The sequence below is a fragment of the Bos indicus genome, chromosome 23 (assembly GCF_029378745.1).
Source record: "Bos indicus isolate NIAB-ARS_2022 breed Sahiwal x Tharparkar chromosome 23, NIAB-ARS_B.indTharparkar_mat_pri_1.0, whole genome shotgun sequence".
Lineage (NCBI taxonomy): Eukaryota > Metazoa > Chordata > Mammalia > Artiodactyla > Bovidae > Bos > Bos indicus.
In genome coordinates, this window is record NC_091782.1 from 14,346,515 (window position 1) to 14,363,660 (window position 17,146).

The 17,146-nt window shown below is 39.6% G+C and overlaps 1 protein-coding gene across 4 annotated transcripts in view; it reads left to right on the forward strand.

The window, feature by feature from the left end:
- Positions 1-17,146, forward strand: part of DNAH8 (dynein axonemal heavy chain 8) — a 320,679-nt gene that overhangs the window by 286,582 nt on the left and 16,951 nt on the right. For all 4 annotated transcript variants that reach the window (XM_070777905.1, XM_070777908.1, XM_070777907.1 and 1 more), the window contains 2 exons: positions 12,667-12,823; positions 16,977-17,129. In XM_070777905.1, coding sequence (XP_070634006.1) covers positions 12,667-12,823; positions 16,977-17,129 — 310 coding nt within the window. The remainder of the gene's footprint in view (positions 1-12,666; positions 12,824-16,976; positions 17,130-17,146) is intronic.

Genomic DNA, 17,146 nt, shown 5'->3' on the forward strand with positions numbered 1-17,146 from the left:
CATCACCTTTTTTCATAGGATTGGTTCCCCCTTCAGAGTTATTTTCATTTTTCTTATACTTTGCATGACTTTTTTGGCATATGTGAAATTTTTTTTAACTTTTTTTTTTACATTGGAGTATAGTTGATTAACAATGTTGTAATAGTTTGGGGTGTACAGAAAAGTGATTCAGTTATACATGTACAAGAATCTATTCTTTTTCAAATTCTTTTCCTGTTTAGGTTATTACATAACGTTGAACGGAGTTCCCTGTGTTATACAGTAGGTCTTTGTCAATTATTCATTTTATTTTTTTTAATTTAAATTTATTTATTTTAATTGGAGGCTAATTACTTTACAATATTGTATTGGTTCTGCCACACATCAACATGAATGTGCCACGGGTATACATGTGTTCCCCATCCTAAACCCCTCTCCCACCTCCCTCCCTGTACCCTCCCTCTGGGTCATCCTAGTGCACCAGCCCCAAGGATCCTATATCAAACCTGGACTGGTAGTTCGTTTCTTACATGATATTACACATGTTTCCATGCCATTCCCCCAAATCATCCCACCCTCTCCCTCTCCCACAGAGTCCAAAAGACTGTTCTATACATCTGTATCTCTTTTGCTATCTCACATACAGGGTTATAGTTACCATCTTTCTAAATTCCATATATATGTGTTAGTATACTGTATTGGTGTCTTTCTTTCTGGCTTACTTCACTCAGTATAATAGGCTCCAGTTTCATCCACCTCATTAGAACTGATTCAAATGTATTCTTTTTAATGGCTGAGTAATACTCCATTGTGTATATGTACCACAGCTTTCTTATCCAGTCATCTTCTGATGGACATCTAGGTTGCTTCCATGTCCTGGCTATAATAAACAGTGCTGCAATGAACATTGGGGTACACGTGTCTCTTTCAATTCTGGTTTCCTCAGTGTATGCCCAGCAGTGGGATTGCTGGGTCGTATGGCAGTTCTATTTCCAGGTTTTGAAGGAACCTCCACACTGTTCTCCATAGTGGCTGTACTAGTTTGCATTCCCACCAACACTGTAAGAGGGTTCCCTTTTCTCCACACCCTCTCCAGCATTTATTGCTTGTAGACTTTTGGATCGCAGCCATTCTGACTGGCGTGAAATGGTACCTCATAGTGGTTTTGATTTGCATTTCTCTGATAATGAGTGATGTTGAGCATCTTTTCATGTGTTTGTTAGCCATCTGTATGTCTTCTTTAGAGAAATGTCTATTTAGTTCTTTGGCCCATTTTTTGATTGGGTCGTTTATTTTTCTGGAATTGAGCTGCAGGAGTTGCTTGTATATTTTTGAGATTAGTTGTTTGTCAGTTGCTTCATTTGCTATTATTTTCTCCCATTCTGAAGGCTGTCTTTTCACCTTGCTTATAGTTTCCTTTGTTGTGAAGAAGCTTTTAATTTTAATTAGGTCCCATTTGTTTATTTTTGCTTTTATTTCCAATATTCAAGTATTCATTTTAAATACAGCAGTGTGTACATCTCAAACCCGAATTCCCAAACTATCCCTTCTCCCCACTCTTCCCCGTAGTACAATTTTTAAGCCTGGGATAACACCATTCTTCAAAGTTTAGGAATGGGTTGCAAGTGTCTTTGGTACCATTCTACCAGAATATTTTGCTCTCTATTCATATGTTCAACTGTGTGCATGCTTGACATATTCATCTTCCAACTTTTAAAACAAATGTCTTTCGGGATATTCTAAAACCCCAACATCTAAATAGAGGTTATTCAACAAAAATTAATTTAGAGATTAAAATTTTATGTAAAATTACACAAAATCCATTTTCATTTGTTAAAAATCACCTCCTTCCTTATTGGGCCTTCTTGTGTGGTTCATATGCTTAAAGGTCATGTGGAGTTAATACCCTAACTCTGGTTGGATTACAAACATTACTGGTCTGACACAGGACCCTCGTAATCACTGTATCTGAGTCAAAATCCAGCTGTAAAGCCTGGGTCCAGATGCAGCTATCTCAAGCCACGACTTTCGGAAAGGATGCCGTTGCTTGGACACGCAGATTTGCGTCCCGGTGCCAGTCAATCAATGAAAATGCTGAAGACAGAAGCGTCTCCTCCATTCTTCAGCTGGTTTCCTAAATGAATTAAAGGCTAGCTGAATAGAATTCCCTCTGTTCACAAGATACAATTTTTCATAAGCAGAGAATCCTGGATAATTTTAGCTGTAGCTCCTTAAGATTCTGCCTGTTGGTAGGGTGTTTCACGAAACATTGTTTAATTCACACCTAGAGATGAATAAAGATAAGTAAGACTCTCATCCCGTATGCTGTAAGAAAAGGCAGAAGAGGGCCTTTTTGTGAAGCATAAACGTTACTAGGGATTTGTAAGACATGTTTTAAGGAACCTAAAGCATTTCTTGCTGATTCATCTCTGTTGAGTTCTTAACCCTTGTGGTGGGCTTTGTATCTAAGGGCTTATATTTTTTTTTCTATTTTTCACAATGAAAATGGTTTTAATACTCTTTATTTTTAAAAAGTATTACTTACTTTTTCATTGAGAAAAATTAGCAATACAGAAAATAGAAAGCCCAAAAGTAATAATCACAGAAAAAAAAACTCATCATACCAAAGTTTTTCTATTACTATACACTTGATATTATCAAGAAAAAACTAGATCATACCATATGGTTTTGTACTATGCTATTTCATTTCATGGGCCTTCCTCATTGCTCAGATGGTAAAGAATCTGCCTGCAATGCAGGAGATCTGGGAAGATCCCCTGAAGAAGGGAATGGCTACCCACTCTGGTATCCTTGCCTGGAGAATTCCATGGACAGAGGAACCTACCAGTTTCCTCTGTCCAAGGGGTTGCAAAGAGTAGCATAGCTGAGTGAATAACACTTTTCACTGAATAATATCAATTCAATAACTCTACCTTATCAATTAATATAGAACCACATCACCATTTTTACTAGATGTATAGATTTTTATAGAGCTTGTTTAAGATTTATTGTTACAAATACTGTCATAAACAGTCTTGTACATACATCGTTTTATATTTGTCTGATTAGTTTTAAACCAATTTATTAAATGTTGAATAAATACAGGAGCATTTATAAAATACAAAGAATAAACATAAAACATTGCCTTCTTCATATTGTTTCTATGCCTTGTTTCTTTTCTCCTTCCTCCTTTTTGATCTTTTGCTGAATATGGATTTCTCTCTTTGTGTTTTCCCCCTTGGCTAGTTTGGAAGTTATGTACTGTGCTTCTGTTCTTTTTCTGATTACCCTAGAAATTTTAACATTACTTTTTAATTAAATCTAAAACGAACTTCTTTACCCTCTTCTCAATTAAATTTTTAGGCAACTTTAACTACATGACTCCTCTCCTGGCATTTCAGCATTTTAATTTGATCTTCTTTCTTTTCTAACACCACAATGAAACATATAACTGTTGTTTTATACCATAATGTTTACCCATGCATGGACTTATTCTTTTCTACATCTCAAATCTTCCGTCAGAATAATTATCTTCCTTTCTGAAATATACACTTCATAATTTCTTTCACTGAGAGTCTGTTGATTGTAAACTTTTTTTCCCCTGCAAATGTCTTATTTTGCCCTTCTTTTTTGAGAAATAGCTTTATTGAGTTATAGTTTGTCTGTCATAAATTCATTCCTGATAAGTGGACAGTTCTCTAATTTCAGAATATTTCCATTACCCCCAAAGAATTCATGAGCCCATTTGTAATCAACTCACACTCCCACCCCCAGCCTCAGAGCACCACTTATCTTCTTTCTGTTTCTATAGACTGGCCTTTTCTGGACATTTCCTATATCTTGAAATCATATTCTGTGTGTCTTTTGTGTATGGATTCTTTCATTTAGCATAATGTTTTTAAAGTTCATCCACATTTTAGCGTGTGTCAGTGCTTCGTTGCTTTTGATTGTCAAATGATATTGCAATATATATATGAATATAATGGGCCTCCCAGGTGGCCCTAGCAGTAAAGAACCTTCTGCCAGTACAGGAGACATAGGAGATGCAGATTTCATCCCTGGGTCGGGAAGATCCCCTGGAGAAGGGCATGGCAACCCACTCCAGTTTTCTTGCCTAGAGAATTCCATGCACAGATAAGCCTGGCAGGCTACAGTCCAGAAGGTCGCAAAGAGTCAGACACGACTGAAGCGATGTAGCACTCACATATGAATATATCACGTTTTGTTTGTCCATTCGACAGTTAATGGGCATGTGGGTAGTTTCCGCTTTTTGACGATTATGAATAATGCTGGTGGAACATTCACAGGCAAGTCTTTGTGTGGACAAGTCTTTTCATTTCTCTTGAACAGACAACTAGAAATGTAATTATTGGGTCAGATAGTTAATCTATCCCTAACATTTTAGGAAACTGCTAACTTATTTTCCAAAGGACCTGCACCAATTTACAATACCCTCCAGTGATGTATGAGGGCTTAAGTTTCTCCACATTGTTTTCAGCATTTGTTATTATCTGTTTTTTTTTTATTATGACCATTCTTATAAATGTGAAGTGGTATCTCATTGTGGTTTTCATTTGTATTTCCCTAGCAAATAATGAGGTTGAGCATCTTTTTATGTGTAACTGGCTGTCAGTACAACTACTCCGTTTGCGAAAATTTCTGTTCAAATCTTTAGCCTTGCCCTCATTCGTGAAAGATAATTTTGTTTGGGGTACAATTCTGTATTTACAGTTAATCCTAGCACACACAGTTTACTGTTCTTTCCTTTTGGCTTTCACTGGTGCTATTGAGGAATCAGTTGCCAGTGTAATTGTCATTTCCTTCTATATAATTTCTTTTTCTTTCTGATTGCTTTTAAGATATTGTCTTTGTTTTTGATGTTCAACAATTCAATAGTGATATGTCTCAGTTCAGTTCAGTCACTCAGCTGTGTCTGACTCTTTGCAACCCTGTGGACTGCAGCACGCCAGGCTTCCCTGTCCATCACCAACTCCCAAAGTTTGCTCAAACTCATGTCCATCGAGTTGGTGATACCATCCAACCATCTGTTCTCTGCTATCCCCTTCTCTACCTGCTTTCAATCTTTTCCACTGTCAGGCTCTTTTCTAGTGAGTCAGTTTTTCACATCAGTTGGCCAAAGTATTGGAGCTTCAGCTTTAGCATCTGTCTTTCCAGTGAATATTCAGGACTGATCTCCTCTAGGATTGACTGGTTTGATCTCCTTGCAGTCCAAGGGACTCTCAAGAATCTTCTCCAACACTACAGTTCAAAAAGATCAACTCTTTGGTGCTCAGCTTTCTTTATGGTCCAAGTCTCACATTCATATATGACTACTGGAAAAAAACATAGCTTTGACAAGATGGACCTTTCTCGACAAAGTGATACCTCTGCTTTTTAATATACAGAGACATATTAAAGAGAGACACATGACCAATGTTTAGATCGGTCATGGCTTTTCTTCCAAGGAGCAAGCATCTTTTAATTCCATGGCTGCAGTCACCATTTGCAGTGATTTTAGATCCCAAGAAAATAAAGGCTGTCACTGCTTCCATTGTTTCCCCACCTATTTGCCATGTAGTGATGGGACTGGATGCCATGATCTTCATTTTTTGAATGTTGAGTTTTAAACCAGCTTCTTCACTCTCCTCTTTCACTTTCATCAAGAGGCTCTTTAGTTCCTCTTCACTTTCTGCTGTTAGGGTGCTGTCATCTGCGTATCTGAGGTTATTGATATTTCTCCCTGCAATCTTGATTCCAGCTTGTGCTATATCCAACCTGGTATTTTGCATGATGTACTCTTCCTATAAGTTAAATAAGCAGGGTGACAATATACAGCCTTGACATACCCCTTTCCCAATTTGGAACCAATCCATTGTTCCATGTCCAGTTCTAACTATTGCTTCTTGAACTCCATACTGATTTCTCAGGAGGCAGGTAGGGTGGCCTGATATTCCCATCTCTTGAAGAACTTTCCATAGTTTGTTGTGATCCACACAGTCAAAAGCTTTGACATAGTCAATAAAGCAAAAGTAGATGTTTTTCTGGAATTGCCTTGCTTTCTATAATCCAGTGGATGTTGGCAATTTGACCTCTGCCTTTTCTAAATCCAACTTGAACATCTGGAAGTTCTCAGTTCCTGTACTGTTGAAGCCTAGCTTGGAGAATTTTGAACATTACTTTACTAGCGTGTGAGATGAGTGTAGTTGTGCAATAGTTTGAACATTCTTTGGCATTGCCTTTCTTTGGATTCGAATAAAAACTGACCTTTTCCAGTCCTGTGGCCACTGCTGAGTTTTTCAAATTTCCTGGCATATTGAGTGCAGCAATATAACAGCATCATCTTTTAGGATTTGAAATAGCTCAACTGGAATTCCATCACCTCCACTAGCTTTGTTCATAGTGATACTTCCTAAGGCCCACTTGACTTCACATTTCAGGATGTCTGGCTCTAGGTGAGTGACCACACTATCGTGGTTATCTGGATCATTAAGATCTTTTTTGTATAGTTCTTCTGTGTATTCTTGACACCTCTTCTTAATATCTTCTGCTTCTGTTAGGTCCATACCATTTCTGTCCTTTATTGTTCCCATCTTTGCATGAAATGTTCTCTTGTTATCTCTAATTTTATTGAAGAGATCGCTAGTCTCTCGCATTCTATTGTTTTCCTCTATTTCTATGCATTGATCACTGAGAAAGGCTTTGTTATCTCTCATTACTATTCTTTGAAACTCTTCATTCAGGTGGATATATCTTTCCTTTTCTCCTTTGCCTTTTGCTTCTCTTCTTTCCTCAGCTATTTGTAAGGCCTCCTCAGACAACTATTTTGCCTTGCTGCATTTCTTTTTCTTGGGGATGATTTTGATCACTGCCTCCTGTACAATGTCATGAACTCCTGTCCATAGTTCTTCAGGCACTCTGTCTATCAGATCTGATCTCTTGAATCTATTCGTCACTTCCACTGTATAATCTTAAGGGATTTGATTTAGGTCATACCTTAATCGTCAAGTGGTTTTCCCTACTTTCTTCAATTTAAGTCTGAATTTGGCAATAAGGAGTTCATGATCTGAGCCACAGTCAGCTGCTGGTCTTGTTTTTGCTGACTGTATAGAGCTTCTCCATCTTCGGCTGCAAAGAATATAATCAATCTGATTTCGCTGTTGACCATCTGGTGATGTCCATGTGTAGAGTTGTCTCTTGTGTTGTTGGAGGAGGGTGTTTTCTATGACCAGTGCATTCTCTTGGCAAAACTCTATTAGCCTTTGCCCTGCTTCATTCCATACTCCAAGGCCAAATTTGCCTGTTACTCCAGTTATATCTTGACCTCCTACTTTTGCATTCCAGTCCTCTCTGATGAAAAGGACATCTTTTTTGGGTGTTAGTTCTAGAAGGTCTTGTAGGTCTTCATAAAACCGTTCAACTTCAGCTTCTTCCGCATTAGTGGTTGGGGCATAGACTTGGATTACTATGATACTGAATGGTTTGCTTTGGAAACAAACAGAGATCATTCTGTTGTTTTTGGGATTGCACCCAAGTACTGCATTTCAGACTCTTTTGTTGACTATGAGGGCTACTCCATTTCTTCTAAGGGATTCTTACCCACAGTACTATATATAATGGTCATCTGAATTAAATTTGCCCATTCCAGTCCATTTTAGTTCACTGATTCCTAAATGTCGATGTTCACTCTTGCTATCTCCTGTTTGACCACTTCTAATTTACTTTGATTCATGGACCTAACATTCCAGGTTCCTATGCAATATTGTGCTTTACAGCATTGGGCTTTACTTCCATCACCAGTCACATCCACAACTGGGCGTGTTTTTTGCTTTGGCTCTGTCTCTTCATTCTTTCTGGAGTTATTTCTCCACTCTTCTCAAGTAGCATATTGGGCTCCTACTGACCTGCGGAGTTCATTTTTCAGTGTCATCTTTTAGCCTTTTTATACCATTCATGCAGTTCTCAAGGCATTCCCTTCTTCAGTGGACCATGTTTTGTCAGAACTCTCCAGCATAACCCGTCTGTCTTGGGTGGCATTGTTCATAGTTTCATTAAGTTAGATAAGGCTGTGATCCATGTGATCAAACTGGCCAGTTTTCTGTGACTGTGATTTTCCTCTGTCTGCCTTCTGACTGATAAGGATAAGAGGCTTGTGGAATCTTCCTGATGGGAAGGACTGGCTCTGGGGGAATCTGGGTCTTATTCTGATGGGCGGGGCTATGCTCAGTAAATCTTTAATCTAATTTTGTGTTGATGGGTGGGGCTGTGTTCCCTCCCTGTTGTTTGGCCTGAGGCCAAACTACGGTAGGGGTAATGGCAGTAATGGTGACCTCCTTCAAAAGGACTTAGGCCAGCACTGTGCCCCTGACCCTGCAACAGGTCATGGTCAATCCACGCCTACACCAGAGACTCCTGGACACTCATAGACGGGTCTGGCTCAGTCTCTTGGGGGGGGTCACTACTCCTTTCTCCTGGGTCCTGGTGAGCACAAGGCTTTGTTTGTGTCCTCCAAGACTTTGTTTTCCCAGTCCTGTGGAAGTTCTGTAATCAAATCCCACTGGCCTCCAAAGTCAAATTCCCTGGGGTTTCTCAGTCCCTTTGCTGGATCCCCAGGTTGGGAACTCTGTTGTGGGTCCTAGAACTTTAGTAACAGTGCAAAAACTTCTTTGGTATAATTGTTCTCCAGTTTTGGGGTCATCTCCTCAGTGGCTCAATGGTGGGGCTAATGGCGACCTCCTCCAAGAGGACTTACACCGCCCGCCGTGGCTCCCAGGTCTGCTGCAGCAAGAGGCCCCGTCCCCGCGGCAGGCCACTGCTGACCTGTGACCCTACAGGAGACACTCAGACACTCAAAGGCAGGGCTGGCTCGGTCTCTGTGGGGTCTCTGGGTCCCGGTGCACACAAGGTTTTATTTGAGCCCTCTGAGAGTCTCTGGCGGGTGTGGGGTTTGATTCTAAATGTGATTTTACCCCTCCTACCATCTTGTCGGGGCTTCTCCTTTGCCCTTGGACATTGGGTATTTTTTTTGGTGGGATCCACCATTCTGCTATCAGTGGTTGTTCAGCAGTGAGTTGAAATTTTGGAGTTCTCTCAGGAGAAGATGAGAGCACATCCTTCTACTCCACTATCTTTGTGCTATGTCGATATGTCTACACATGGGTTTCTATTTACTTATTTGTTTTTCCTATTTAGGATGCATTGAGTTTCCTGAACTTGAGGATTCAAATCTTTCATCAATTCTCAGTCATTATTTCTTCAGTTATTATCTCTTTCTAATTCTCCTTCTTCTATCTTTCTCAAACTTTTGTAGAAGTATGTTAGAATGTACTACTTTGGCCTATATGCCTCTTAACTTTATATTTCCCATTTATTTTCCCCTCTGCAGATTCCAGATAATGTCTTGAGACCTGTTTTGCTGTTTTCTAATTATTTATTTGGCTACATCTAATCTTCTGTTTAAGCCATCATTAACTGTTACTGGGTAGACACTTCCCCCAAAGATGTCCACATCCTAATCCTTAAAAGCTGTAAATATGTTACCTAATGTGACAAGTACGACTTTACAGATGCTATTAAGGTTAAGGACCTTGAGATGGGGATGTTAGCCTACATTATCCAGGTGGGCCCAATTTAATCACATAAGCTTTTTTGGCAAAAGAGTGAGTCAGAGAGAGGAAATTGTTCAAGGAAGAAAGATTCAAAGAGAATGACTCAACTGGCCATTTCTGACTTTTAAGGTGTAGGAAGGAGGTCATGAACCAAGAAATACAGATGGACCCTAGAAGCTAGGAGAGTCCTTATAGCTGATATGGAATTAGGGGCAATGGTTCTACAACTGCAAAAAAGTGAATTCTGTAAAAAACTCAAATGAGCAAGGAAACGGATCTTTCCCCCTAGCCAACAGAAAGGAACCCAGTCCGCTCACCTTAATTTTAGCCCAGTGAGACCTCTATCAGACTTATTAACTATAGAACTGTGAAATAATACATTTGTATTGTTTTTAGGTCACTTATTTTATGATAATTTGTTACAGGAGCAATAGAATAAACTAATGCAAGCTTTAATTTTCAAGTTCTATTTGGCTCTTTTTCGAAATACTGTTTATACTTGTTTCCTATATTATATTTTCAATCATGTTTTTTGTTTTTCAATACAATGAAAACATTTTATAAGGTGCATCTGAAAATTCACTATCTGATATCTTTGCAGGTGTAGTTCTATTTCCTTTTGTTTAGTTGGCTCTTGGCTCATGTTTACTGGAAATTAACTGTTGGACTTTTTGAGACTTGGTTCGAAGGCATATTGTTCCAGAAAAGATTTCTGTTTGCATCTACCAGGTACCACCTGAGGTTTCCTGGGGCCATCTTAAAATAAATTTTTGGCTTGAGGTTTTTCAAATCACACAAGTAGTATTAATGAATGTTAATTACTATCACAAATTAAGAATTCTTAGGAAAGATTTTTTCCCCACTAAGCTAGACCAGTTTACCTACCATCCCCTTCTGATAGTCAGGTTATTTCTAGTTAACCCTAACACTGAGTGATTAGCCCTGTGAAGTCCCAAATGTACGTAGAAGTTTCCTATTAGGCTTTCTTCCTTGGGCATAGGGCTTACCTCCTTTCTCATTGCACCATCCCAACGGACACTTGAGAACACCAGGGTTTGGTTGATGCCCCCAGGGTAAAATTTGGCTTATCTTTCTTGATTCCAGCTTTCATTCTATATTTCATTTGATCCTGAGCATTTCTTAGTTTCTTGCCAGTTCAGTAATGTTTTTCATGTCTTATCCAGCATTTTTAGCTATTTTCGTTGGAGTTGTTCAGGGTGAGAGTTGCACTATACTGTCAGAAATTAAAATGTCTGGTTCTCTCTTGAGGATGAATTCTTATACGTAGACTTGATGGGTTAAAAGATATGCACATTAAAAATTTTTGTACATATAGCTATATTACAAGGTTTATTTAAGGAAATATAACAGAAAAACAAATCACTAATCTTAACCATTTGTTGGATTCCTTTTAAATTTGCCTCTAACCTCTTTTGTAAGGAAATGTAAATGTGGTTTGCATCTGGACAAGAGACAAAATTTACAAGCAAAACAAAACGGTAACTCAAAACAGTTTAATTGTGGGACGTTTATAGATGGTAAATTAGGAGTTCAAGAAAGACAGAAAAATTTAAATCTGGTCCTGCCACACCTCTGCCGAGGAAGTCTTCTGTGGTTGCCTGTTGCCTGTAGGATAATGTCAAATTCTTCAAACAGCCCACATGACCATGCATGGTCTGGTCCTTGCCTTATATCCATCCTTACCTCTCCTTCTAGCTCCAGCCTCACTGGACTTGTCTCTGTTACTCAAATGCAGGGAAGTCCTTCTCACCTCCAGGCCTTACCTCTTATCTGAATGTCCTCTCTTGCCTCCCACTTCCACCCTATTTTGTCTGGCTGATCTGTTTATTCTTCAGGTCTCAACTTACATATGACCTTTTTTAAAATAAGGCAGTTTTACATTAAAAAAAAATATATATATATTTATTTGTTTACTTTTGGCTGTGTTGGGTCTTAGAGCCTTCACTGAAGCAGGCTCTTCCTTATAGTACAAGGACGTGTCTCTAGTTGTGTTGTGCAGGCTCCAGAGTGCATGGGCTCAGTAGTTGTGACCCTCATGGACTTAGCTGCCCCGCAGTATGTGGGATCTTAGTTCCCTGACTAGGCATCAAACCCGTGTCCCCTGCATTGCAAGGTGGATTCTTAACCACTGAACCGTCAGGGAATTCCCTATATGACATTTTAAGAGAAAACTTCCCTGATCTTTTGCTGTAAATTGCTGTACACACATACACACACACACCATATCTGTGTGTTTAGACTGCTGGTCGACTCAGCAACCTTGGGACAAAAACTAAGTTTGTGCACCTCAGAGCATCTGGTCAGTCTCCCCAAAAGGAGCTAGAGAGTGAGAATGAGAGAGAGAGAAGCTATATGATCTTAAACCATCCTGTTCTTTTTCTGCACAGCACTTATTACGATAATATTGACTGATGTCCCCCTTCTCTCCTAGAGAAAAAGAACTGTTCACCACCGTCTCCTAATACCTAACTCAATGCCGGGTACACAGTAAATCTTTATTGAATATATGAATTTTAAGGATAAGTAGCTGCATATAGACAAGTGCTGCCTATACATCACTTTGGGAATCATAAAACAAGTGGAAAAGTGAGAAGACAAAACAGAAAAGACCCAAGAAATTTAATAATTTATAATTCAGAGAAGAATTATGACCAGTGCTCTTCATGCTAAAAAATTGCCGTTTAATGGAGGATGCTTAGGACCAGTCCATAAACAGGGGAGAGTAAAAGGAGGTGGGCTCCTTGTTCAGCTTGAGGGGTTTAGGTTAGTACAAGCAAGGCTGGCTAGCACTGCTTTGGCTTGTTAAAGGCATTCATGGAATCTTTTTCCCTGAAGATGAAGAACTTTCATTTCTGTGATGTTCTTGATGTCCTAATAGGAGGAAGTAGAGCGGATCTCAAGTTTTTTCATTCCCATAGATCGATGGTAAAAGTTTCCTTTTTTTTTCTTCCTTTTTTTTTTTTTGGCTGAATTTGATTCATCGTTTCATTTTAGCGTTGATAATTATCTCTGAAGGTGCATTTTCCTGCTGCATTCTGAACAGTTCAGTTCTTTTTGTCAGTTACCAGAGTAACACCGCTTCTGCTGTGCTTGAAACAATTACCAACATTCAGCCCAAAGAGAGTGGAGGCGGCGTGGGAGAGACCCGGGAAGCCATTGTTTACAGGTTATCTGAAGACATGCTGAGCAAGCTGCCTCCTGATTACGTTCCCCATGAGGTGAGCTCTCCTTTCCCCAGGCACACAGGGCTGTCATTGGGTTCCACAAGGCTAAGCACAGTCCTCGGACAGTACATTTCAGTCGCTTCCTCTCCCTGCTCAATCCTTTTTCACTTTGTGGTTTTCTCTTGCTTACTCTTGCTCAAGCCTCTTGCAAAATTACAATCTGTACTCTTCTATTTCATTTTCCTTCTCAATTTTCTCTTCTGTACCCTTTGCCCATCTTTGGGTTCCTCTGTCTTTGGGTTTTTTAACCCTCTGGGTTGAGATTCTCCCTGTCTGTCTTACTCAAGCCTGCTTTGTCCCATGATTTAAATTGAGCCCTTGCTTCTCTCTCTTGCCCTCCATATGTTTCATTCTCCCTGTCCTTTCAGCCAGGTAACAGGAAAGCAAGCCATTTACATGAACTCACTCTCCAGTTTGGATGGCAATAATTTTCTACTTCTCGAACCTTGCAGATGTTTGCTTGTTAATAAACATTGGTTTTTCTCAAAAAAAATTTTTTTTAATCTCAAGACCACTTTACTTTACTTGGACCCCAAACAGCTCTTACTTTTATGGATTATGTGTATGAGAGCTCAGTCATGTCCATTTCTTTGTGACCCCAAGGACTGTGGCCCTCCAGGTTCCTCTGTTCATGGGATTCTCTGGGCAAGAATACTGGAATGGGTTGCCATTTCCTTCTCCAGGGGATCTTCCCGACCCAGGGATCAAACCCATGTCTCCTGCATTGCAGGAAGATTCTTTACTGCTTGAGCCATCGGGGAAGTCCATATGTGGTTCATAATGACTGATATTTAATATATTATAAATGTAAACTAAAATGAAAAAAATATTAATTTATTGTGAAATAACGTTAATAAACCCATCACATGGTAGTGTAACATTTATATTTTAAAAATAAATGTATTTTCCAAAACAAAACCATTCAAAGAGAAAGTGAGGGTTTTGTACATCTCTTTAATGTCTGGTTTACTAGAAGACAGCTGGACCCTTGTATCTGCTGGTACATCCTGTCTGCTGTGACAGCACAGGTCAGGTCATGCAGCCTTTAGACACTCCTCAGTGAAGGAAGGCGAGTAAAAGGTCAAATGATGTGTTAGAATTACTACGAAAAAAAATTAACTTCATGGACCTCCTAAAAGGAGCTCAGGAGCCTTAGGGGTCCCAGACCACACTTTGAGAACTGCTGATCTTAATAAATCTTTAATTGTGGTAAAATTTCTGGGCAGTCTGGAAGTCCTGTAAGACATCCTCCTTCTTCAAGCAAGAAGATAGTCAGGCCATCCAGGGCCTCCTCTTTCCTGTTCTCAGCTCCACCCCTCACTACTGATGGCGAGCTTCACATGAATCCAAGACTGGACTGAGGCAATTTTAGCTTTTCAACCAAAAAGTGAGAGGCTGATGCCCTCATGGAGGTATTTCTCTGGTCCGGTGTCTCCCCTGTCCGGCATCCCTGAGTCTGGGAGATGTGGCTGCCTGGGCTACCGCTCTCCCTCCTGCATTCAGTGCCCCCAGCAATAAAAAACATTTTCTTGCTTCTTAAAACAATTTTTGCTTCTGATGTGTAGATGGATACCAAGAATTTGGCTAAGATACTGAAATCAGTGACTTCACGTAGAGATGTTTATAGTCAGGGGAGAAAAATGTTTTTAAGTGGATAAGTATTATAAGTCCATACTTTGTGTGGTCCATTGCAAACGATCAGAAGACAGATGAGGCATAACACCTGTCTTCAAAGATTTTTATTTTTTTTAAATATAAATTTATTTATTTTAATTGGAGGCTAATTACTTTACAATATTGTATTGGTTTTGCCATACATTGACATGAATCCGCCACGGGTGTACATGTGTTCCCCATCCTGAACCCCCCTCCCACCTCCCTCTGGCATGTGAAAGTAAGATAAAATGCACTCTCTGTGACTAGACTGCAGGTTTGTATTACCAGAGGAGAGTTTCAAGACCTTGGGATAATTTGAGCTGCTTGGGGTTAGTCAGGACTACTTCACCAAGATCTCTGTTCTGTCATCACCCCCAGCAGAATCTGAGTGGGAGGGATGACCCTAAATGTATTATTAGATAAGAGGGAGTTGTTACTAAGAGACATCTAAAGAAGCCTCCTCTTCCAGGATTACTTACTTTTTAGTGTCCTTTTATAGAAGAGATGTGTTCTTAAAAATGTGGCTGTAAGGTACATTTAGTTAATTGAAACATAATTACAGTATTGACTTAAAAACATACTACTGTAGAAAAGACTAACTGGTTTCAGAAACATAAAAATTCTATGTAAGAGTACAGCAAATATTTTACTTATTAATAAAAAGGCAATTTTAAGCTGAAGCAATAATGATACTGAAAGTAAAATCAGTTCTGATTTTAGATTTTCTAGAATCTAAGTTTTAAGACACATTAAGCACGTGTCTGTAAGTGTCGCGCAAGGTGATTTGTTGGGGCTGTTAGCATATCAAAGCTACTGGGACTATTGATTTCATGCGGAAGCCAACACCTGGGCCTGATTTCTCACTTGTGTTGGTTGCAAAAGTGTTTCCATAATTTCCCTTTTCCTTAAAATGTTAATTTCCACGACGCAGTCATGATCTAAGCAGGATGATATATAGGCTATTTAGCCGCTGGAGGCTGAAGGGCTCAAGATGAGAACAGAGCAATGGAGCCTGCAAAGCTGTAAGTTCTGGAACCAGGGATTTAGGTGACTACCTGAAGGTTGGTATGTCAGACTGGGTTAAAGACCTCCACTGGCATGTTTAGGGGGCTTCCCAGATGGCTCAGTGGTAAAGAATCTGCCTGCCAATGCAGTAGACGCAGGATACTTGGGTTTGATCCCTGGATCGGGAAGATCCCCTGGAGGAGAAAATGGCAACCCACTACAGTTTTCTTGCCTGGAAAGTCCCATGGACAGAGGATCCCAGTGGGCTACAGTCCATGGAGTCACAGAGAGTTGGACACAACGGAGCAACTGAGCATGCACGCTGGCATATGTGACTAGGATTTCGAGATCACTTGCTCAACCTGTGCAGGTTGTCCCATCCAGGTGTTCCGTTTCACATCACTGTTCCCATCTTGTCCCTCACACACTAGAAGTGGCCCATCTGCAGTTAATCAGAGATGGCCATTGCTGAGTAGGAAACATGGGCCCCATGCCAGAAAACCTGTTCTGTGACAGGAGGAAAGAGGGTGGTCCAGATGAGCCTAGAGCCCATCTGTCTCTAGTCTCCCATGACTCAAGAGAAGGCAGCGGGCATTCAAGAATGCTGCAGTTCCCCTGGCTTTCTGGTGACTCTGTGGACTGGTGCCTCATTCCCTCCTACTCCATGTATCTATCCTCACCCCTCCTGTTCTGGCATTTCTTTGATTGTGGCCCGCAGAAAGTTCAGATCTCTCAAGAGTTCTTGCCGGTATTCGTAGTCAGTCTTTGCTGGGGCATATGTCACTGAATTGAAATGTGTATATGTATTGGCCTATTTCCCAATAATTGTTATATTTTATTGTTCCTGTGACCAGATGCTTTTATATTGATCTCTTCGAAATGGCCAATAAATTATATACCAGAAGGAAAAAATGACAGGTGCTTTATGGCCCTTCCACAAAATCAAATATTTTCATTGATTAGATTATGAAAGGCTCTCTTTAGTCACCCTAGCCAGAGCAAGAACAGTTAGGATACTGCAGCCAATCATATTTATTGGTAACTGTTCTGTAAAGATTTCGGCTGTATTCACTTTCTGTGACATTTCTAATAATGATTCTATAAGCACTATGAGAAAAAGTATTCCAGACTGTACTCTTACAAAGGTTAAATTGCAAAAGAATATTTAACTGACACTTTAGTACTTAATCATTTGAAAGGGGAAAAAAAGTAAAATTTTATCTCAGCTTTTCAAAGTATTTTTCCAATTATCAACTAAGTACGATCAGTAGGAAATAAAAATCATTTTAGTTGAACAGTAGTTTTTGAAGCCCAGAAAATGGGAAATTTAATGGCAAATTTGGTTCTGCAAGAGATATTTTAGAGTTCACTTGGGCTTGTAGAGATATATCCAGAGGAAAAAGAGACTAGAGAAAGGAGGGATCCTTGGAAAAGAAGGGGCAGATAATTTTTTTTTTCATCTCCATTATTGTATGCTTTGTGTTAGGTGAAAGCTCGTTTGATAAAGATGGGGCATCTTAATTCAATGAACATATTTCTCAGACAAGAAATTGACAGAATGCAAAAAGTCATTTCAATACTTCGCAGTAGCCTGAATGATCTAAAATTGGCCATTGAAGGCACGATCATTATGAGTGAGGTAAGCTATGACCATCT